General features: G+C 38.3%; 1 protein-coding gene across 2 annotated transcripts in view; it reads right to left on the bottom strand.

Annotated features, from left to right (window-relative positions):
- LOC124171020 (xaa-Pro aminopeptidase ApepP-like) overlaps positions 1–24711 on the bottom strand; it is an 83061-nt gene that overhangs the window by 57826 nt on the left and 524 nt on the right. For both annotated transcript variants that reach the window (XM_046550154.1, XM_046550152.1), the window contains exons 2-7: positions 24430–24600; positions 21549–21825; positions 20351–20553; positions 17355–17587; positions 11427–11667; positions 4220–4549 (exon numbers count right to left, since the gene is read on the bottom strand). In XM_046550154.1, coding sequence (XP_046406110.1) covers positions 4220–4549; positions 11427–11667; positions 17355–17587; positions 20351–20553; positions 21549–21825; positions 24430–24600 — 1455 coding nt within the window. The remainder of the gene's footprint in view (positions 1–4219; positions 4550–11426; positions 11668–17354; positions 17588–20350; positions 20554–21548; positions 21826–24429; positions 24601–24711) is intronic.

Raw genomic sequence — 24711 nt, 5'->3', positions numbered from 1 at the left:
AAACACTACTAGAATGCACGCGCTTTGCTATGGCAGATGTAAACTTTGATTGCGGTGTTTGTGTTGCTTCTTGAATACAATATGATTTAAAATCAATAATTAAACATTTCTCACACATTTTTAACAAAATCTGAAATACTCACATTCCTTTAGTTATATTGCAGAAGTCCATCCTTCTTTCCTTTTGTCCAGCAAAGTGATCAAATACACGTTTGTTGAAATCAGCGCCGGACAACAATTTATTTCCAATTGAACACATGGCAAGGGCACTAGTCCATAAATAAACAAGGGACGACACAAAATAGGCCGACGAAAAATACGACCAAAAATAACAAGGTGCTGGGACACAGAATTGGGACAATTTTTCCCTATATTTCCCTAAAACAAAAACGAGCACTGTTGATTAATTAAAATTGTCTTCTTGAATGTACACACAGCACTAAGAAACTTCTTAATCGGCAATTACGCACAGTTAACTCCTCAAAAATGATGTCTGAACTCATTTCACTCCATTCTTTCCGAGAGTCTTTTGTGAAAATTTTCAAGCGCGCGAAAACGCGACGCGTAAGTATGAATGCCGGGAAATCTCTCCGTGTGGCATATTTCTGGTTCCCGCTGCCGCCCTGTGAGGTGACCTTGAGGCGAGTTGAGTGCTGATACGATGCAGGATGCTAGCAGGTAGCAGAGTACCCTGCTAGCTGGTGGCGCTTGACTTAAATAAGGATTATTTATACGAATACCTTATCAAACGAAGGAAACTTTCCGACAATAGGCAGTTTTAATAGGTGATTATTAAGAGATGTTTCCCTGAAGTTTGAGTCTCATGCATGCATTCGTAATCTCAGATGATGTAAAACTCCTATCTTCTCGTATAGAAACTAGGTCCCTGTGATGTCACGTGGAGTGGCATCGCATGGGCGCCAATCTGGCCCTTTTCAAATGAGGATAAAAATGGACCATTGCCATTCGTATAAACCGGTATTTCTAAAACGAAATAATTTGTATACTATGAATACAGTAATGGTGGGTAACGAATCGCAATCAATGCCTTTCGTTTTCTTTGATGAAGGAAACTACCCTATTAGGTGAACGTGAACTAATAGAACAAGGACGGCTAGAAAAATGATGAGCCTACACACACAAGGTGCATTGTATGCGGCACTTCTTGACATTCATTGAATGACTCTATTTAAAGTCACGTTTTACGGGTTAAATCATGTTCAATCCTTCACCCTATCATGCACACACCTATTTCTTAAATTATAAATCAGTGGGGAATGTTAACTGATTTTTCCCAATACTGCAGGTCTTTTGATAAATTTATCTGAAAAATAGGTTCCGCATTTCTAATCGTCGGGAAGATATGAATACATTGTTGAGGCCTAAATATTATAATATTAGTTTCCCCAAGGTTCTTGAAATTCGTAATCATAACAGAACTGTGGCAAATACTCGAGAATAGTTTTCCTACGTCAATACGGCCTTTAACTGGTTGGATTTTATGTGATCCGGAATTCAAACACCCAAAAACGCAAGCATAATGGGATAATTTATTTTCTGTAGCAATACCTACCAGTAATTAAAAATTAAAATCGTACAACTACACCCAGTACAGTGACCATTCTGATTCCGTAGATCCCTTTTCTGTGGCAGCACCAAGTAGATGCCAGATTATACGCCCACCGGGCTGCGCAGCGATGTCAACTCACTCGTCGCTCTGCGCATTCTCGGACGACGTCCCAAGACTTCCATTAGGCACAACGTTAGACGCGTCATAGCACCAGCGGCCCCCACCACTCTCCATATAACTGCATGGGGATGGATTGGGACGTTCTGGCCAGCGCCCCACGGCTACAAATACAAACTTCTCGCGCTATATCTTTTCGTGTTTTTCCTACACTTTCGATGCATGCGACTGGAAAAATGCTCTGATTAATTAGATGTATAATAATAAATTGATGGATATTTATTTTTTTTAATTTTTCAAATATTTGGGAGGGGCGGCGTCCGAGAGTCCTCATGAGCAAGCCGCCACTGCTCCCAGCACCAACCTTTTTCGACCCTTCCTAGCGGGGACTCTGCATTATCTCGTACTCCGTGGGTAGTTGGGCTTGCTCCTTTTGGGCTTTATAACCCTACCAGCGCCATTGGTTCGCGGTCAATCATGCTTTGTTTACATGAATTAGCTATATGAATAATTGCTGCTTCAACGTAAATTGCAGACTTCGAATTGAATTCCTCGTTTTAATCTGAGAATTGTCAAATTTTGAATGAAGCTCTACCGTCAATATTAACGCATTTCATGCAGCAACAATTTCCATGTTGATGTTTATACTGAAATCAAGATATAAGTTAATATTTATCGTAGAATTTCATTTAAAATTTGTAAACGCTGCTCAAAAGACAAATCAGGGTTCCCACTCAATCTAAATTATAAAATTCACGGTTTTTTCCAGGTTTTCACAGTCTAAATGTCTTCGAATTCACGGCTTGTAGATAAACCATTTTAGGCAGAAATATTGACTACTTAACAATCATCGGCCGCAGGTTAACTAAAAATTTAACAAACGCGACAGATGCCGTGAATGCAAGCGCAGCAATGAAAGTGCTATCTCTCCTGGCGTCACATATCGTTCGCAAAATTCAGCTCCGACTAAAGGTTGTGAGTGGGAAAATAGAGGGACCAGGGTGTCAGGGAGTTAAGAAGTGTCTGAATTTTTGCAAGTGTCAATAAACTTTTGTTACCACTCTTCCGGCTTTGGTACAGGCTTAAGTTTGGTACAGGATTCAGGGCTTTTTCCATGTTTTTTCACGGTATACGAAATTCACGGCTTATTCACGGTTTTAAGGTTTTCAAGGTTGAGTGGGAACCCTGCAAATAATTCAATTCTTGGTTTATATTTTTTGAGATAGGAAAAAATATTTGTTTCGCAAAATGACTGGCTAAGAGGGGTAATATAAGACAAGGGGTCTGGGTACCTGCTCCCGAATTTCAAGGGTACTGCCTAAGCCCTGCAGTGTTGGGTCCCGAAACAAAGACATCGCACACCCGCAACTGTCATAAAAGGGGGAGAGCTAGGAAACGTATATTTTCAGCATTCGTCCACCTCCATAGGAAAATCTCTGACGTTAATTTGCGGCTTTTGTCTCCTGGGTCAAGAAATGTCCAGACGCATATTTACGTCTTTAGTAGGGAAAAAGTTATTTCAGCCCTTAGAGTGCGGGAACGTTTTTGTTTTGCACGCTGACTGCAGCATGTACCCAAAAATTTTATTGCTACCTGGATATCTTGCACTTGGGCATTTTCCCTCACTATAAGGATCGCTAAAGGGCTAAAGTACCAGAACAGCCCACTAGGCAGGGGGTACCTCATGCTTTTCTGCATTGGGTGGCAGCTAAAATTGAGAACTCCCGCAGCCTAATGATTAACCCTTTCACTGCTGTGAACGTACTTTTTCTTCCTCCCTGCCATGCACTTTCACAAAAGCACTTCGAAGGGTCCCTAATCCACGACCCTTTCCTCGACGAGCTCACCCACTCAGGACCGTCTCATCGACCCTACCAGTGGGTGGCCTCCCTCCCGAAAAGTGACTGCTCTGACTGCAATTTGAAAATCGATCAATCACTCCGATCATCAAAAAATGATTGTTTTCATCGCATTCCTGCCAATCAAGCAATCAAGTATGTCTTTGAAACGTGTTTCTGCGATGAAAAATAAAGATTTTGTTAACTTTGCTAAAATGGCCATTTTCCGGTGGTCCGCAGCCACGTTTTTAGCAAAGTTAACAAAATCGCTTGCTTCATTGGCAGGAGTGCGATGCCAACAATCATTTTTTGATGATCGGATTGATTGGTTGATTTTCAAATTGCAGTCAGAGTGGTCACTTTTCGGGAGGGAGGTCCCCAATCATTTCGGGAGGGAGGTCATCAATCAATCGGGAGGGAGGCCCCCAATCATCATACCCAAGCTGGGAGGGTCGATGAGATGGCCCTGCGAGGGTGAGCTCGTTGAGGATAGGGTCCCAGATTAGCGACCCTTTGGAGGGTGTACCACGCCCATTATTGAAGTATCTGCTCCATGGGCCCACAAAACGCATTTGAACCTTTTCGCCCCATGTGAGGAGAAGGTGTTCGGAGATTGAACAGCAGCGAAAGGGTTAACTTTATACATAGTTTGATGGTATGCACACATTCAGCAACAACATATCACAAATCCCACCTGCGAGTGCACCCGCCGATGATCTGATAGGTGTGAGTTGACACGGAAGCTGCGCCCACACACGAGGCAGACAAAGGGCCGCTCCCCAGTGTGGCAGCGCCTGTGTGCCTCCAGGTTGCGCTTGTCCCCAAATGCCTTGGAGCAGACATCACAGGAAAAGGGCCGCTCACCAGTATGGACCCGGCGGTGCCTCTCCAGCTTCCCCTTCACAGAGAATGCCTTGCCACAAAACTCACACGCAAAGAGGCCAGCGTGGATCCGTTGGTGGAGTGTCAGGTCCCAGCGCACAACAAAACTCTTGCCACAAATGTCACAGCTATGAGGTTTCACCTGCACAAGAGGAGGGGAGAGGTTGCATGTTCAACGTTTCAACCCAAAGATTGGTTTGGGTCAGTGAGGACAGGTCTGGGTGATATATAAGTAGAAATATCGGTATACATCACAATTATTTAATATATGTACTGGGATTCTGAAATTGAATTTTGACCATTGGTGATTACAAATGCTAGTCCAGTAAAAATTGTGATTTATCACCCAATCAGAAAAATTACACATCACACTAGATAAAAATGTATCAATAAATATCATCACATTATTTTGTAATGCATTACCCCATAAAAATTGTCACCAGCTTTCTCTGGTAAAAATATATATCTTTCCAGCTAAAAATTATATATCGTGATATTTTACTGGGAGGCGATATTTTACTCAAGCAATACATCAGTACATATATTTAATCAGGAGGTGCTTTTTTATCTGGATCATTATTATAATAGCTACATATTGTCCCGATATTAGGTATTGTAATTGCCAATTATCAATATCCAATAATCATTGTGTTCTCATACTGAATTCTAAATATTGCCCAACCAAGGTGAGAGTAGAGCTCACTCCTGACTAACCTACAGGCACATGAATTCAACACAGTCATGTTTGGGAAACCAGTTCCTTTCCCTGGGCCACCGTGCACCACAAGGAATAGTAGGGATCTCCAAAGATTTCATCTCAGATTCAAACCCAGGAACCTACAGTGCACCACTAGCATCACATTGCAGTTCTATATAACATCACATATGACATTTTGCAGTGTTTCTGAAGCCACGAAGTCCAGTTAATTTGAACTTCCTTTCATAAAACCAGCATCTAAAGCCAGTAATCACACTTTCTGAAAACCTTTCCCTTATAAAAAATAATAATGTCAGTTTAAGGATCATCATAATAAGAGCGACAAAAAACTGATGGAATATTCCTCACAGGAATGTAATAAATTGTTGCTAAAAGCAATGGATGATGAAATGGATCATAAACTAAATCAATGTTATGTGGAATGCAATCATAGGGAACGCAAGAAAACTTATTTTCTTTGGCAAGAACATGCGTCAGCTTGCTAATGCAAGCTTGGAAAAATTGAAGAATTGATCTGAGAGCCCACATTGAGGCTCGTTTTGTTGCACATAACATGTTACAATAAAATAGTGTAGTTAATATGAATGCATTGTGGAAATAGTTTGCTATCCCTAGCAATCCCTTGCATTAACCATTATCATTTACACACGGTTATTAAAGCTTTAAGCTTGCACTCTGCATATTTACCATTTTGCCCCAATAGGGTTGTTTCCTTATTATTTTTTTATTGCCTAAATCGAAAGATTTTTACTTCCGGAGTACGAATTTCTCGCTTTTAGATTTTTAAATGATGATACATATCTATTTTTTGCGATTAAATGAAAAGTGGAAATTTTCAAGTGCGCGAAAACGTGACGGCTAAGTGTGAATGCTGGGAAAAGTCCGTGTGACGTATTTCTGGTTGTCGGCATGTGAGGTGACCTTGGGGCGAGGCATTGAGTGCTGATACGACGCAGGATGCTAGCAGGTAGCAGAATACCCTGCTAGCTGGTGGTGCTTGGCTTAAATAAGGATTATTAATATGAATACCTTATCAAACGAAGGAAACTTTCCGACCATAGGCAGTTTTAATAAGTGATTATTAAGAGATGTTTCCCTGAAGTTTGAGTCTCATGCATGCATTGGTATTTGTCTAAACCATTGTCATTCATCTAAACCGGTATTTCTAAAACCAAATAATTTGTATATTATCAATGCACTAATGGTGGGTAACAAATCGCAATCAATGCCTTTCGCTTTCTTTGATGAAGGAAACTACCCATTTGATGGCTATAGCTGAAGAACATTTTCACAAGCAAATGACCAAAGGTTGGCTATGGCCAATATGAAATTTCAACGCAAATGAACGAATGTCAGCTATAGCCAATGAAAGGAAAAGGAAGTGACCACTGAGGTAGCAATCATAGGAGGTATTCAGGCCCAACCTGAGACTCAGCTTAACAAGACCTTAGTGCCACTCCTTGGCCAATGGGTCCAACTCTCCGACTCATTTACAATCCTCCTCACAGCAGGAATCTGTGGGGAACTGGTTGGATTGTCAATGATTTTTGCTGAGAAAAATATGTTGCATATTCCTTGTTTTTATACTTTGAAATGAATTCCTTGCTTTGTTCAGAGCATAAGCAATTTATAAACAAAATTTTGGCATTAATATTAACACACTTTGGGTGTGAAAGCCCTAGCACCTGGTGTTGTCATATTTTATGAAAAATATGTTATAATAGAAATATTATTGTCGTTATTTTGTAATCATCCACTCTAGAAATCTGTTTAAAATTGTAGAATGCTTAAACAAAATATTAATTTCTCTTATATAAGTGTAAATTACTGAAAATTATAAACAATGTTTACTTTTAAAAACACAGTGAATGAAATGTGTTGACCATGGAGTCGTGCTAAGAAAGGATTAGAGGGTAGAGTCCAGGCGCATGTTGGACCCCTTCTTAGGGCGGTGGATGGCCATGGCCAGAGGGCATCAGCACTATACAGGGGGAGGACTACTGGAATGATCCAGTATGAATTATATTAATTTTAATTATTGTTTTGTTTACTCAAGATGGCGTTGATTATGCTTTTTAATGATACATCATTGAAATCAAGTTAACAGCTCAATGTTGGTATTCTCACTGTAAAATTTGTCAGTTTTCAAACAGGAGGGCACCAAAGATTTGCAGGCTGGAGGGCACACCAGGATTCGTCCCAGTGTCCCGGCGGCCCAGCACGGGTCTGATCGAGTCCAGTGGCTGGGCTAATGGCCGAGCACGTTTTTTACAGCTCTTTAAACATAATCACATTGATTTCTTTTCATTTTAGCCATTATTTTATACTTTGTTTGGGTAATTTTGTTAATACAAGCTGTGTAACACAATTGTTTGTAGCTATGCACATGTTTTTCGTGGTCACAATAGATTGCCTGGTTCTTCAATCGTGCAATTAATTAAAACCCTGCCAAATTAGTCATACCCTGGTCCATCCAGAATAGCAAACAGCAACCTCACCTCTGAATATCTAGAGAATTACAACTTCTGGTGGAGTTTCAGCAGTAATTCAGATTATAAAATTGCGACTGGGAGGTAATAGTCCTGAGCATTAAGACTTTTTCTGCAATCTTGGTGAAAATCTTGGTTGTAATTCAGACTAGCACCCTAAGTGAGTTTTCTTTTAAAAATGTAATCAGGCTATGCCTTCTAAAATCAATTTGGTAGAAAAGCTTGAAATAAGTGGGTGGTGGCTCATTGATGATGAACTTGTGATAAAATTGCCAAATATAATACTAAATTTCTATTTTAGCAAACTTATATATGTATTGTCATTTTTTTTACTTATGCAAGCATAGCACACCACTTCCCTTTTCAACTGATCATTATTATGAATTATGCTATATAAACACATACATTTTCCAACTTTTATTCGGACCTCACATACTTTGCTTCACAATATTCCATTCATATGTTTTGCAATGGGCCAATTTTGGTATGAAGTGCAGCTATACAGGCGGTCCCTGACTTTCGTACACAATGCGTTCCCGAAAACTTGTACGAAAGTCGAATGTACGAAAGTCGAACCATGGACTTCCATACTATTTAGGGGTTACGTTCCTAAAGAGTGGAATATAAGTACTAAAACCTTTTTTTCCACGGAATTCATTTAAATTGACTTAATTTTAATAATATGTTAATAAAACTCCTCAAATCATCTAATTTCTTTCGAAAATACACAGAAAATGCAAATAAAAGTTTAAAAAACAAGAACTCCGTTGGCTATCGATTGAAACTTCCTCTTGGCGTTTAAGTTGATATTCCACTTATTACGTCCATTATAAATAAAAAGACATATCAAGAAGCATAACAAAATGTAGTTGTTGAACCCGCACTCTGGATAACTTTTAATTTTTACACCAAAATTCGACATTTGGCAGGTGACATTCGTGATCGCGTATATTTCGCATGTTATTCAAAAAAGACAAAAGACGAACGGAATTCGGGTGATATTTCGTGCAATATCGTTGCTGAAGGTGTACATGAATTAAACAGCACTCAAACAAAAAAACACAATTAGAAAGATCTTACTAGTTTTATTGAAAGCTACTTCATGATGTCTAGTCAACTTCTTTTGAAAAATATCTTCAATGAAGGCCTTCTTCTTCTCTTGATAAAGGAGCCTATAGCAGGCAGTCCCTCTCCCAAATAAATCACCTAGATTAGAGTCAACTACCAACAATTCCCTTCATTATATACGTTCGTATTGTTCACATATACTGCCATTTGAAACAACTGAATGTTGGGATGCGCAATAAACATCGCGGGAATTTTAAAAAAATTACAGACCAATGTCCGAAAGTCCGAATTTAGTGTACGAAAGTCAAGTAAAAGGTGTCAATTTTGAACGTACGAAAGTGCGAATTGTACGAAAGTCGAGTGTACGAAAGTCGAGGACCGCCTGTAGTCACTAATGCCACCCAGATTTTTAAGAAAACGGTCATACTTCGCCGAAAGTGGGTATTACAATCTGTAGCAAAATTACCATGTTGCAGCAGATTGTAATACCCCAATATTCATGCCAAAGTTATATTAGTGGTAATGTAACTAGTACAGTTTATTCCAATGGTTTACATCCTAAATATTAGTTTTAACATGAAATATTAGAAATGCGATGATGGTTGGCGTAACATGGTGGAACTCCTTCATCATACACAAAGGTTAAGAAAAAGACTTCGCTGTTCCACAAAATAAAATATATTTGCGACCGGTTTCGATACAGCGAGATGATGATACGCTGTATCGAAACCGGTCGCAAATATATTTTATTTTGTGGAACAGCGAAGTCTTTTTCTTAACTTTTGTGCATGAAATATTAGTTCAAGCACAACAGGAATAGCCAAGATAAAAACTATACGGAGTCACCCTAACACCATCTTTTCATCTATAATCCACAAATTTCTGCTCTCCAATAAGAAGCGTCGGTGGCGCAATTGGTTAAAGCACTAGTTCGTGAAGTAACTGATAAGTGTTTGATTCTCGAACAAGGCAATTGTTTTTTTTTCTGTTGAATTTTCGCACACTGAAATATAATTTAGAAGATATACTAAAAGGTGCAACAATAGTAACTGTTTGTCATTTTCATACGAAATAAAATGGTGTTATAAAAATAACAGAGTTCGTGCAAAACAGATAACAATCTAACCACATTATTTTTGTTATTTTAACCTACATACTCGAGCTATTGATAATATGGACACCATTCAACCTAATTTAATCACTGTGTTTCCTTCCAGCATACCTCCACTTTTACGGAAAATTTGTAGGATGTTTACGGCATACCATGAAGGCCATAATATTATTGAAGAAGGTCAATATTCATGTAGAAATGAGATACACAATGAAAATATACAATTTGGTTAAACCATTGAGTAAGTAAACCATAAGTTGTTGGAAAAAAGGATGGATTTCACGACTACCTGTATTTTAGTTATTATGTAGTATGACCTTAACAATCAACCGTGCTCTCAAGAGAATGAAAGAACAAACTCGTTTAAAATTTACCTTCATTCCCATAATTTGCACAAAAAGACAGGGGATTACAATAAAAAAACTACCAAAGGACAATTCTAAAATAATTTTACCCCGCAATAACGTCAATTATGTGACAATCTAATTAGCACTTATGTATGATACCTCTCGCTTCCATTGTTTTCGCTGCTCACTTGTCTCTTGAAAATTGTGACGTTTTATCGTTTCCCATTTAGGATGACTATTGACGTCATACCAAAAGCGGAACACCTTCCGATAGTATGTGTGAAACGCACGGAAGATGAGCGTAGGATAGGTTCTCGATCAACTTGGAATGAATCCATTTCTGATGCCACCATTCCTATGAGACTCTGAAAGCCCTCCTGAACTACAGGAATGGGTGACTGCAGCATCTATTTCGAGACAGTCACCGGCATGCAAGTTGTAACACCGCCGAAAAGTTGTAGCACAGTGGTAACACTGCCGAAAGGGAGGGTATTCCCCGTGAGCTCACGGGCAGCCCCGCAGGCAACATGGTGCGCAGGAGAAGCGGGGGTGTGGCAGCCCGTGGCTTGGATATGACAGCAGCTACGCACGAACGCAACCATGAATTTCAGATAAATGAATGTTCATCACTGCCCACAAAATGCCTAGTAGGCTTAGTAGCGAATCTTAGTAGCAACATACCATGGTTTTGCTTATGTGTCTCTCCTTCACATAAACTGTAAAACCGCATGTAAAAACTGTTATAAAGACATGAGAGCCAAACTTGAGTAGTATTCGTGTGTGGTACAGTGCACGCTATGATATTTGAAGATATTGACACCAAGAATACGCAAACAGAGCTAAATTACAGTATAAAATACAAAAACTGTCAATTAACTGCTCGCGGTCATTCTAGATAAAAGCTGACATTTCTCGGGACATGAATTTTTTTCCCAAAACAAACTTAACTTTCAGGTTACTTCTTCAAAAATATTAATAGTCAAAAAATCTCAGCAATATTGATTGGAAAATAACGAAATGGTGCACAAAATAAAAACGCGAACAGTCAATTGACCGCCCCCAGTCATTCTAGCGTTAAACAAAATAATTTATGGATTCACCTTACTCATTCATTTGTCCTCCAATGATCTATGAAAATTGAACTCTATAGAGTTATCAGAAAACTCACAATTGGCAACATCAATATAGTCTTCAAAAGTAGCTTTTTATGGGTGTGTATATAACAGCCTTCATTGGGGAGTTGGCGTGCATGGCATGTGTACTGAGTCTTGTATACTTGTTAATACCTGAGTGTGGATGCCCATGTGGGCATTGAGATTACTCCTCCTCATGAAAGATTTGCTGCACACGTCACACGAAAAGGGCTTCCCCGATGACCCCTGCCCTGGTTGACTGCTGCCCTGAGGATCCGTGGAGGGAGGCACAGACCCACTTGCCAAGGATTCTGCAGGTGGCTCCCTTGGCTCACTCCTCGCAGCAATCTCAGTCTCACTGGATAGGTTCTTGGCAGCCACATTGGCCCTCAGGCTTTAAAGAGAGCGTACATATAATTTAACATTATTTGAGGAAAAGTTGCACTTTGAAGAGAGTGAGACAATTTCAACATTATCAAAAAAAACAGAAATGAAATTCTCATGAGTTACTACATCAAGTGAAAGCATTTTTGTCAAAAAGTGCTATGAGAATAATCCATCCAATTCAATACGCACTTCAGCTAGCTACAATTTGCAATGGCAACCAACAAGAAAAAATATGCATCAAATAAAGTCGAGGGGAAAGCGAAGTTCAGCCCCCATGAATTGCAAACAAGGGATGTGATGGTGGTAATGAGGATTTCAGTGGAAAGGAACCAAGAGTATAACTAGAAATGCATACTTTGTGGATTTTGACGATTTTTTTGACATAGCAAATTATGTCATGGCAATGGTAATTCTTAAGAACATAGGTGTGGATTGAAAGGGCAAAAGTCTTCTACGCAATCTGTATAAGGCTCAAATTGCACAAGTGAGGGTAGTCGATGGAGAATCAAATGAGCACTCATCTGGAATAAAAGACAAGGCTATACATATTTGCATGTGCTGTCCAAGGACATTATAAGAGAAGTGTAGGAAAAGTCAGAGGTTTTCGTCGAAGAGGATAGATTGAGGTTTAAGTCAAGTTTGAAGATAGATAGGTCTTAATTAGCCAGATAGCCAAAAACTTACAGGTCTTGAGCGAACAATTCATGCTTTTAGCATATACAGTGGAACTTGTTTAGTACGTTTTTGAAGGGACCACAAAAAATGAACGTACAAACCAGGAAAACGTGCTAACGAGGAAAGTAAATAATAGCAGTCCGGGTAATTGCAATCTGTGAAAAAGTCGTCATAATTACAACTACTAACGGTAGTTCCCGTAGGATCGCCTTCCTGAACTCTTTTCACCTTTAAAATCAAGAAAATGAGTGCTACATTGAAAAAATACCATGTGAATAAAAATCACCATGTTTCATAGATTTCCCGAAGACAATTACATGAAAACGGCGTCTATCTCCCGTGATTTATCCTATATATATTTATAGAAAGAGGACAAGTAAACTAAGTCATTTCTTCTTTCTCACAGCATACTCGGAAAATATAACAACCCTGAGTATGTCAACTGGTTATTTTTAAACATCATAAAAATTGGACAAAATTATATTAACCTTAAATTACAGCGACAGCCGTACACAATCGCTTCTGGAATAAAACCATATCAATTGTTATATCGATTAATAACATGCAAGATTTTAAGATTACGACGTAATTACAAGAAGATTTTATATTATACAGTTGAAATTTCCTTTAAAAAATTGTATAATGACGTCTGCTTTCGTGCCGAGATCAAGTATTTTAAGCTAAGCTTTGCGAGGAGATTCAGAGCATCGTCTGCTCCCGCAGCAGTTATAGTCAAATACGCACGTACTCCGAAGCATTGACGTCGAGTTTATGGAGTACATGCAGTACTGCTTTAGATAAAGTTGGAATTGGATAAGACTCATTTCTTCATCATGATAACTGGTGCAATAGCAACAATTGCCCACTCGCGAAATTAGTGCGCAGTGGGCACTCCAGAGGCAACAGAAGGTGAGGAGCTAGGGGTGGGGAAAATTGGGGCTTCTCATTGGCTGCAGTTTTGCATAGTCAGACATTCCTGATAAATGGCTGCATTTTATCATTCATCACGTCATAAGAATTGAGAAATGCATTAGGATAAATCACGGTCGAAGAAAGAGATGTTAAATGAATACAAGAATGTTAATGGCTAGTAATAATAAATTAAATCATGAATTCGGAGGTTTACGACCCTTAAGAAGATACTAGAGAACGAATTGCGGGTTGCGTCACGGCAAGCAATTGAGCTAATAACCAGGAAAGCGCAATTTTTTCAAACGTACTAACCAAATACTTTTACCTGTATTTTGTTCGGATGGTACCGGGACCGAAAGAAATCGCCGTACTAAGGAGGAAAACGTACTAAGGAGGAACGTACTAACCAAGTTCCACTGTAACAATGGCAATATGGTATGAAAATTAATGACAAGAAAATCAAAGTATGTCATATAGTTAGGTAAAAACTTCAAGAGCAATGAATGAGAGGCCTATAATGAAAATATACTGCCACAAACTTGAGTATGAGCCACAATTCAACTATCTGCTGGTCTCCCACTCCATGCAGAATCGTTAGTTCTTATGAAAATTTAGGGTGATTTAAGGAATAAAATTTTATTAATACATATAGACAAGGAATTGAATTTTATCAAACCTATGGATTTAAAATTTGACCTATTACAAGTTATCTATTTTTAAGCAAATACTTAAAGCTGGAATAGGGTTTGGTTTAAGTTGTGACCTATTTATCGGCCACTTTTCCCTCATTTTGTTACTGATGATATATTGCAAAAGCATTAAATTAGTTCATTGAACTAAAGTACAATTAGCAATACGAGAACTAGGGCCGAATTCCAGTCCAGATATGCATCCACCTTAGTATACATGATGTACTAACTCGAATACATCTTCGGGGCACACAAACAAACCAGAACCTGTCAATGAACAATCGAAGCTCTCGTACACCAATGCCAACATCAACACTCTATAAACCAAAATAAATCCCTTAGCACTGGGTTGTGCTGAAGGAAATTAATAAAAATTGTGATTTTTTATACAACTGGCAGTCTTAGCATATTGAAGCATTGCTTAGAGAATCATTGCTTCAATAGGAATGTCGGAGGAATTAATTGGGCAGTAAGATGACAAAGAGCTTCGTTAACAAACAACGTGATACTTCAGACACCTTTTTGATCATCAAAGCAAAGTTTGCCTCTTTCCGGCTTCAAACTTTGGCATCTAGTGACTGAAGTGTTCATTGTCACATGACATACTTGCAATCAAGGATACTCTTGGGGTCCTTGATTTGGTCAGAAATCGAAGCAAGCACGCAAGGTACTAATTTAGTGGACAGCATACAACACTTGCCAAATATGACCTAACCCACCCAAAGCGACAAACTCTGACATTCCATCACAAATCCCACTGCACTTAAGCATGAAAAAGTACAGCTAGACACTATGATGGCACACACTTGTGGAATATACATCCATAGCAGGAAAATATTCAAAAGGTAATTTCATTGTCAATTTGATTGTAAAGCATTTAATACTTCTACATACTTACTTACTAATTTTCTCAGAGTAATACCACCATGAAATATTAAAAGGATAACATAAGGCCTCTGAGATACACATGAAAAATTTAACTCTTATATCAATTTAATATCTTGCCGGAGCATAATCTTCAAATCCGCTTATTACTGGCTAGAAATTATTCAACTACATTTATAGCCAACTTATTATCTACAGTAATTTCCATCACCAGAAGCACTTTTCTATCTCAGACAGCAACATCCCAATAAAATACCACCAACAAGAAAATTTATTCTGCAAACACAAAAACAAATCTGAGTAACAGCGAATACTTTTTTTTGTCACAAAAAAATTTAATAATTCTTGTAAAAATCACATTGATTTCCAGTATGTCAAAATCTCTGTCCAAAATGAAGTTAGGTATGCTAACCAAATGTGTGACCTTTAATCATTGCCCAAGTATTCACGGGTTCTCTTATAACATCCAAGTAGAGAGATCAAGGTTGGTTTGGATATGTGAGGTTAGAGGTCAACCCAGGCTAAGCCAAAGAGAATTTCACACATTTAGGGTAGGAGCCAGTTCCTTTCCAGTACCACCAAGCACTTAAGAGGATTTTTGCAAATGGATGCCCAAGGGCTTCACCAAGGACCTGTTTCAGTGTCGTTTCTACTCAAAAGAGTGTCCAAACAGTCACTGAGATAATACAACATAATAATCTATCCAATTACACTACTAAAAGGTTATTAATGTAATACAGAAAATTTCCTCACTCTAGTTAAATGAAAATCGCTTAAAAATGCTCTTTTAATAATGTTCACAGCTACACATTTTTTATACTATGGATTCGAACATTTTCCAGGCATTTCCATGAAATCCCCAGGCTTTACCATAATGAAAAAATTTCCCGATTCATCCATGTCTCCCAGATCTGCAAACACACAAATTGACTAATATATGTCATTTAAGGGTTTTTCTGTTCAAAGGGTCATGAGCTGTGAAATTGGGTACAAATGCATTCAAAGTACTGATTCATGGCGACCCTATGATTGTAAAGAAAAAGTGGCAATGTTTTCATAGAAAGCTCCATGTATATTACCAAAATATTTTTATACTATGGACATCATTTTTTTCTATCTGAATCTGAAAATGTATGGGATAACAACAATTTTTACAAGAAAAATGTCCTTCAAATATTCAAAGGCTGCAATATCAAAAATACATTCAGAGATATTGAAACCAAATAACATACTACTTCATTTTCTCTACACCAGTAAGTTGTAAATGCTAACTTCAGCCTCCCTACCACACCAAGGGCATAGGTATGATTCCTTTTGGTGGAAGGGTTACTTATTTAATGGATAAAATAGATAAAGCAAATTCTATTTCTTGCATATCAACAGAAGGTATTCATATCTCAGACCATAATATATCTTCCCTAATTCCCTCTCATCCTCCCGATTGTTTGCTTTAGAGCCGTTATTTTTGATAATGCAATTCAATGATTGGGGATGCAGCATGTGAGAACCTCATGAGCTTCATTTTCCCCTGAACAATGTCCCATTGTTTCCATAGTTATGAGGTACTCTTTTATGACAGAAATAACGCCTGGTAGCTTGTAAATAAAACTTTCTTGGAGGATTATGTCACATTGTGCCACTTAACTGGGCTGAGAAAAAAACACCAAGTTTTCAGCCACCAGTGCATGGAAAACGCCTGTTTTTGGAGCCAATAAAACCTTTATGGTTGTGGTACCAGGGAGAAGGGTTGATGTTACACACCCTGCAGGTCTCAGAGGATAGGATTTTCTGCAAGGTGGGATGTTTTATGGGTGGGATGTTTTATGATAGCTGCAAGGCTTTCTCAGATAATGACAGTCAAATGGAAAAACCAACATTAACAGGAACAATTAAGGTAAAGGGAGAAGGATGGAGGAGATACTATGTGCAATACTGGCTTAATAGGTAGGCTGTGGTGAAAAGAGGTGAGGAATGAGGTTAATGGCCAAATCATCTCATGCTGCATCTAGCAATGGAGGCAGGAGATAGGGTTCCTAAGGGTTGTTCCTTGATTGAGAGTGGTATTTCCACAAATGACCCTAAAACCATGGCACCTCCAAACAAATACACCACATTATTTTCATTCCATTGAAAAACAAAATTAAAATAAAAGTTTTGTGCGTCATTTTCCAACCAGCCTTTTCATCATGTCTCAACCAAATTTCATGGAAACCAGAAGAACTAGAATTTTTTTGAACTTAATTAAGAATATTTTCTGGAATAAATTGCACTGGTTTAATCCCAAACCTTAGGCTATAGGACACAAAACTCTTCTAATATCGCATTGAGGTCCAAAACTACAGACCTTGAGTTAAATGTCATTTCGGCAAGGACTTGAGGTTAAAAATAAACCGTATTTCTCCGAATATAGTCCTCCTCTGAATATAGTCCCTAATTTTGGTTTTCCATCCAAAGCAATAAATATCTTACAACCTCCATTGAATGGACTACATTAACACATACACTTTAGAATCCCATATAAATGTAAACTCACCCTGATGCATCCAGGACCACAGTGGCCTGAGGGACTAGGGTGTTGCCTCCACCGGAACCAGAAGGGATTGTAGAGGCATTAGCTTCAATAGAGACAGTAGCCAAGTTCTGTTGATCTCCAGATTCAGCAGATATGAATGTAGGCACACTATGGGTGTTGGCTCCTGTAGCTTCAACATGGGGGTCACTCAGTAAAACATCTTTGTACTTAAGCTCAACCATCACCAAAATATCCTGGCAAAAAATGAAAAACTTTGTTTAAACCTGCACTTTCATTCGGCATGAAAACAAAAACCAAACCAATAGAAGAGCAAAAACTAAACTAAATATGTCTTCAAATTAGTATTTTTAGTGCTAATACCACTGTGAGCAACATGGATTAATTGTTCCTAAAGTGCAGTGTATACATGCAAGTCATTCCACCACGTTATTATCCCTTGCGTCAATGATTTCAACCAAATTTGGCCTATCATATCCATTTGATGAGAAAACAAAAACCCCAGAATCTTCTTGTGATAAAAGAAATGGTTTACAAGACATTGCAATGTTGTAAAACAGCAATTTTACAAAAGTATCTTCACATTAGACGTCATATCTCTGGAAATAAGGAAGATATAAAAGCATTCACTGGTCTTCGATTTTCCTCATTTTTTATATGCTGTAAGTACAACCCATTACATACATTACTATATGCAATTTTCTTCCCTGCAGTACATTATTCCTCAACTAAATAATTATTTTCTTGCAGGTTGGTGAAAGTCATCTTCTAATTCTGGATTATCTTTTTCAGTTCTGACCTATGTAACCTTTCAAAGAAATGGTCCCAAAGCAGAGGCAGTTTTATTTTTCTTTTTTAATTTCTTCATCGGGCATTGGCTTGATCGGTGAAAGGTTTTTGTTGGAACATTAGTTGATTCTAGGAGTTTCACTCCCCATTTAGTTTTCAGTAAATTTCCTTACCTGGAGTGTGCTGAACCCATTGGCTAGTAAGCCAAATTTGGTGAAAAAAAGAGGGAAAATGAAGCAATCTGGTAAGATCTGGAGAACTGACTACTTCAAGTTCAGCTCCAAAGGAAGATGCCACAGTGGCTTTTGGGCATAATGCATCCCATTTATCAATTCCTGAATTGTTTAAATTTCATAACAAGATCCATTAATAAACTTTTTCAATTCAACAACTTTAAAATGAATTCGAGATACATGAAACATAATTCAAAGGCACTTTCGTAAACTTGCAGTTTTACAACATGGCAGTATGTGGTAAACCATTGCATGCATTTCAAAGACTTTTTTCATTTCCCAATATAATGAAGACGATAGGCCAAATTTGGACAAAATCGAACACCCAAAGGGCAAACACTTTGTCGAATTTGGGAGGAATGACCCATGTGCCAAAAACTACAGACATCCTTACAGAATAAAATTCTGTTTGATATCTAGGGAGCACGACTGAATGAATCGTTACATTCTACAAGATACCAAACAATAACAAATCAAAACCAGGTTGATTTCTCATCTATTTTCAACTTCAGAATGCTTAGGAAAAACATTAAGCTGATGTCCCATGGTCAAATTTGCAACAAAATATTTGCATCAAATTTTGATACAACTGACGCGCACCATCTCCTACTGTCAAAATTTCATCCTGCTGGTTTTTGGTCCTATCACTTGGACCAAACTCAGTTTTGTCCAAATGGATAGGACAGGTTCTAAATTTTCATCCAATTGGATGAAACCAACCAATCGGGGCCTTTGACAAAAAAGCATCGCCAAGCGCTGACACACAGGCCACACAGGTTTAACTTATTTATTGTCTGCATGAGCATTATAATTATTATGGACACAAAAGTAAACTTTGTTGTATTCCACACAGTATGCATTAAAAATCCAACCGGTTTCCATCTTTTCATGTCATGATCATTATTGTTCACCTCTTGATAAGACCTGAAAATGTCGAAACTGGTTAAGTTTTTTCATAAATAATGTATGGCATATTAAAAGGTTTAGTTTTGAATCTATGATGCCACCATGCCGTGAAGTGAACTCACAAAACATTATTTCAAGTATATATATACATTCCTGATCATCTATTTCATCGCCTGGTGTGGTTCTAAAAGTAAAAATGAGCGAACATTGGAAACTCTCAACTAGGAAATCCATAATAATGAGTTCATGATTAATAAGAATGAAGCATTCTTTTAGACTCGCAATACAAGGAGGGGTGTTTTGGAAAGAATAAAGGATTTACTTAAGGTATCGAGTCTGAATTCTACAGGTTAGCTTTGTGGAGGGCATATGCGATTCCGAGCGAGCAAGCAGCTGGAGAAATGACCACCCGTGAAACACTACAGCTGCCCGTTTCGATCACTACGATTATAGGATAAGGACCTTATTTTAGCAACTGCTCGAATAGGAGAGAAAAAAATGTGATTTCAATACACGTTTACAGCACTATTCATAACATCATTTCAACAACAATATCCATCATTTATTAATAACATTTTCCTTGCAGGAATGAACTGCCTCACGTTTGTATCCTGGTATTTTATTCTGCCCTCAACCTTGCTGATAAGGGACATGAAAATATCATCAAACGTCGTCAATTAATGTCAATAATTTACTGGAATTTTGGCAACCAACTCTTTCTCAACATGGTTAGCACGCCTATTCCAATGCCTTCATATCCCCTTTCTGGCCAAGGCCAAGTCCAACACTCCCTCCGTTGTCTTTCTTTCGACTCTTTAATGTTCAAGAGGCCTGCTCAGACAATTTCAACTGCTAAAAATGACAGAAACCTCCACTTCACAAGCTTCCACATTTGTTTATTCAGACCCCCATTCAGTTGCATACAAATTTGCATCAAAATTTTTGGTCCAAAAATTTTGATGCAAAAATTTGTTGATGCAATTCATTGGTCCAAAACTTTTGATGCAAATTTGACCGTGGGAGACCGGATTTAAGTAACAGGCAAGCCTGCCATGGTGAAAAGAGGCTAACCTGACAATCACCATCAGGCACTTGCTGAGTAGACGTTTGTTCTTGAGTGGAATCAACCCTGTGAGTGTTTGTTGTGTGGTTCATGGAGGAGCTTTGAAGCCCTTCTGCCTTTCCAAGCACAATCACACCATCGCTTGACAAATGAGCTGTATGCACTGTTAATGATGCAGCCGGTGTTCCTTCCACCTCTGCTGCATTGGTCCCTGAAAGTAAGTGAAAACTTTGTCAATTACTTGCACACCATTAAGGCATTGGAATTAATCATATGTTACATTTTTACAACATTTATTATGAAAGGCCAACATTAATTTTTTCAAGGCCTTTTATACACTTGATTTTAAATTTATTAGCTATAATTTCTATCTTTGCTTGGCAATCTCTGTCCAACAAATACATACAAAAATTTATTTTGCAGTGCAATACTTCACATTCATTACCATTCACGTTATAATAATGGTTTTAGCAAAATAGTAAATCATCTTCTTGCCAAATACTTTTATCACTTGGGGGACAAACTTTTTTCTAACCGTTGAATGAATATTAAACATTTGGAACTAATTAATTTAAGTACTGCATGCAGTGGCGCAGCGAGGGGGGTTTTGGGGGATAAACCCCCCCCAGAGCTCAGAGAAATTTTTAAGTTTAGTCCAATTTACTTAATGGATTAGTATTACTTATATAATAGTGTTAGGATTAATCAAACGTCTCTCATAAAGCGGTAAAACTAGTTATTTTGAACCATTAAACTTAAAATTTTCTGGAGGAGGGCCCCCGCAACTCCCACTTACCCTGGTGGGTATGCAATACCCCCACACCTATGTTGCGCCTACAACCCCCCCCCCAGCCTTGATTCCTAGCTGCGCCCCCGATTGCATGTACATACAAGTAGTTACCAGCTCCACCCAGTCAGTAATAGTACACAATTAAGGGCAACATAAATTTATGGCATGCATAGGAAATCAAGTAAATTAAATCTATTTAATAGGGGATAAAAAGGGATAGGGGATTCATTTCTATAAGGTAAACAAACGTTTACGAACCTAAGGTTTAAATTTCTTCTGTCATTATACAGCTAAATACATACATTGTATATTGGTACATCAAAATGCGAAACCACAGTGAATAAGAAGAATTTCTTCAGTAATAAACCCAAAAAGTATTAATTTTACTAAGAGGGAAGTATAAATTTGTTCCTTACCTGTTGCTGTGCCTGGTTTAGGATCAACTGAGGTAGAGATCTTTTGCGGAGATGAAACAAGTGGGTGGTTTTCTTCATCAGAGGAATGACAAGGTGGTGGGGTTGATCCCAATGGATCTACATCCCAGAGAGGAGGTGGCTGCGGAGCAACTGGTAGAAAGAGATGCCTGGGTAGGGGTTCAGGTGTAAGAGGATCTTCATCAGGCTGCTCCGATGGCAAACGTATATCTCCAGAAACTGCCCCATCAGCAGACTCATTCACAGGAGGAGATGTACACTATGATAGAAAAATATCACAAGATGCATGGATTAAGCTCCAGAAAAATAAATTAAATGCATTGGCACCAATGAAAGGACATTATTCGAGCCAATGGCCCCTAATTAATGATACTCCAAATGCAATATAAGTCTCTTTACAATAAATTTACGCAAATATTTAGGGCTAGGTCGACCAAAACACCGTATAGGACCAGTATTACAGCTTCAAAATAACCATGGAAGAATCATTTGAATCCACAACTGTTTAGAAGCACTGAAAGCATGCCTAGGATATCACATATCTTCAAGTGTCAGCAACATGAAACAGTAAGAAGACACTTGGCAAAAATGACTCCCATTTTCCATCCATGAAGACCTCCACATTTATTTAACGCAAATGACCATCCCATGCGTTAACCAAGAGGGGGCACCTTCCCCCTCCAAGTATGAAATGTATTTGAAAAATTCCATTTCAAATCTGCTGAGCAGAGTCAGATACAGCGTAACCTGCTCCTATAGTTCCAACACATGTACTCAGATCCTCGAAATGTCCATGATATCCCACCATTAGATACATGCACCATGACATACCACCATCATATACACCATCTGCCACTTGCAGTAAATGGCCATCCAAGGTTTTTGATTCAACTCCACTACTATTCATGTAATTGCAGCATTGAGAAGGAATCTTGAAAGCTATTGCTAAGTTCTGCAACGCAAATCCTTGCCTACTACTAATTATCACTCTCATGAGGTTCTGACATGCCTTTCGAGGCCAGCAAAATCCCAGATGTGTATACATATGACAAAAGGAAACTGGTCATGAGAGAGTTGAAAAGATGACCTAGTCCAAAAATATTAACAACAGAGAATTATGTAGTAAGAACCTCAACTCGCTATCCTAATACATCAATGATGGATACTTAAAAAATTTCACCACTCTATCATGGGTCTGTGGAGATTTATAGTCTATCGACCTAATCTTTTTTCAAATATGTCCAAAGCGCAATCTATTTAACATCCACATCAAGGTAGTGTTAGGACCAGGACGTCAAGTTTTGGCCCACAGGAAATGGGTTTTTAACTTTTTAACAAACTTCCCAATCAAATAAAAAACATTCCGTTACTTTGTGCATTACAAAAGGTTTGTAATTTATTGCACAAGAACTTATTTTAATTGGTAAATGAATACCAACATGGATAACTTGAACCTGTATTGATTAACATTTTAACAGGACCTGATTGTGTAACATTCTCAACCATTTGCCTTGTGCTTGGTTTTATCATCTACCAATTTCCATTGTACATATCTTGACGTGTCTGATATCATGAGCACATGATCTTTGGGCAAATAAAAATTATGGTTATTATTTAATCCCAATGTTTGCCATAGAGTGTTTGCCCTAGCAAGGATTAGCATTGACTAGCATCTCTAGTATAGTTTATTCCCTACAAAGTTTGGATTGCCCTCCAATAGTATCTTAACCCTTGGGCTACAGGAGTTCACGATTTTAGCTGCCAGCCAGTGCAGAAGAGACCCCCTGTGAAGGAGGCACTCCCTGCCATGAGGCCTGGTCTGGTAGAGTTAAGACCCTTAGTGATTCATATGGTTAGGAAAAGTGCCCAAGTGCAAGATACATACTCAGGTAGCAATTAAAATTTTGGGTAAATGCCACAGTCAGCGAGAAACGCACATAAAAACGTTACCGCTCTCTAAGGGTTAAGTAAACTCATTTAAATTCACAGTGGATGACAACACATTCAGTGACCAACTGAAAAATCTCATTCTGTTGTAGTTGTGTACAAACGACATACCGCAGCCACGTGCTACGAGAGGGTTGGATGAATGGCTGATGAGTCTAGACCCTTAGCCTGCGAATGGGGCTGAGGTTCCACAGAGAGGGGACGGAAGGGTAAGATGGCCTATACACCAATGACTTTTCATTTGAAAGGCCTCAAATCAGATCTCCAATGCCTCTCCAACGAAGCTCCATACACTGAGAGCATGTTCGCAAGTTTAAGGGCATAAAAAGGTTACAAGTATAAGGATGATCATGAACTCATAGACATGGAGATAATGGTCCCCATTGAATTAATACCAGCAAATAATTTAAGCAGAAAACAAACCCAACCATGTGTTAGAATTGGTGGGACAAACTCACTAATGTTGCATACATTTATTGACGTTAAAATAATAATAATAATACACTATTTGAAAAAATTGATAAATAGCAAATCATCCTCTGTGCGTCTATTGTAATAGTAGAGCGCAAATGTTTTGCCTTTGGTGATCTAAAAAAGGCTAGACTACTGGCCTTCCAAATGATTAAAAATTTGAAAGCTAACTTCCCAAGGCACAAACACATCTGACTGGGATTCTCCAGCAACTAAAAATTAATCATTTTGTTAATAAATATTAAAATGATCAATCTGGATGAGATTATAGGTTCATTTGCATACGCAATTCCACTAAAAATTTATATCCAACACTATTTATCGGACCTCGGTATTTTGTTACCCTAATGTTGTTTCAGAGGTACAAATGTTTGGTTTCTAATGGAGTACCTGATAACCACAACAAGAGATGTGACGAGTAAATGCACGAGTGAAATCATCATACCTGTACAGATATACTTCCATTTGTTTCTTTCTCATTCGATAGCCTCGGGTCCAAAACAGATTCAAATTTATATTCTGCCGCCACACTTTGCTCCAACAACTCATAAGAGACATTTAGTTTCGAAACACAATCTAAGCAAACTTGCTGAGGCTTGTCATCATCCTTGTTTATCTGAAAAAATCGAGGTAACACCCATAAGTTCTACTTTCACCACCAAAGACTGCAGTAAACAATGCTGACAAGAGAAAGGAACTACAAAATGATAGATACAAAATACACCTT

Source organism: Ischnura elegans, chromosome X (assembly GCF_921293095.1).
Source record: "Ischnura elegans chromosome X, ioIscEleg1.1, whole genome shotgun sequence".
Taxonomy (NCBI): domain Eukaryota; kingdom Metazoa; phylum Arthropoda; class Insecta; order Odonata; family Coenagrionidae; genus Ischnura; species Ischnura elegans.
This window is presented reverse-complemented; position numbering and strand designations above follow the sequence as displayed.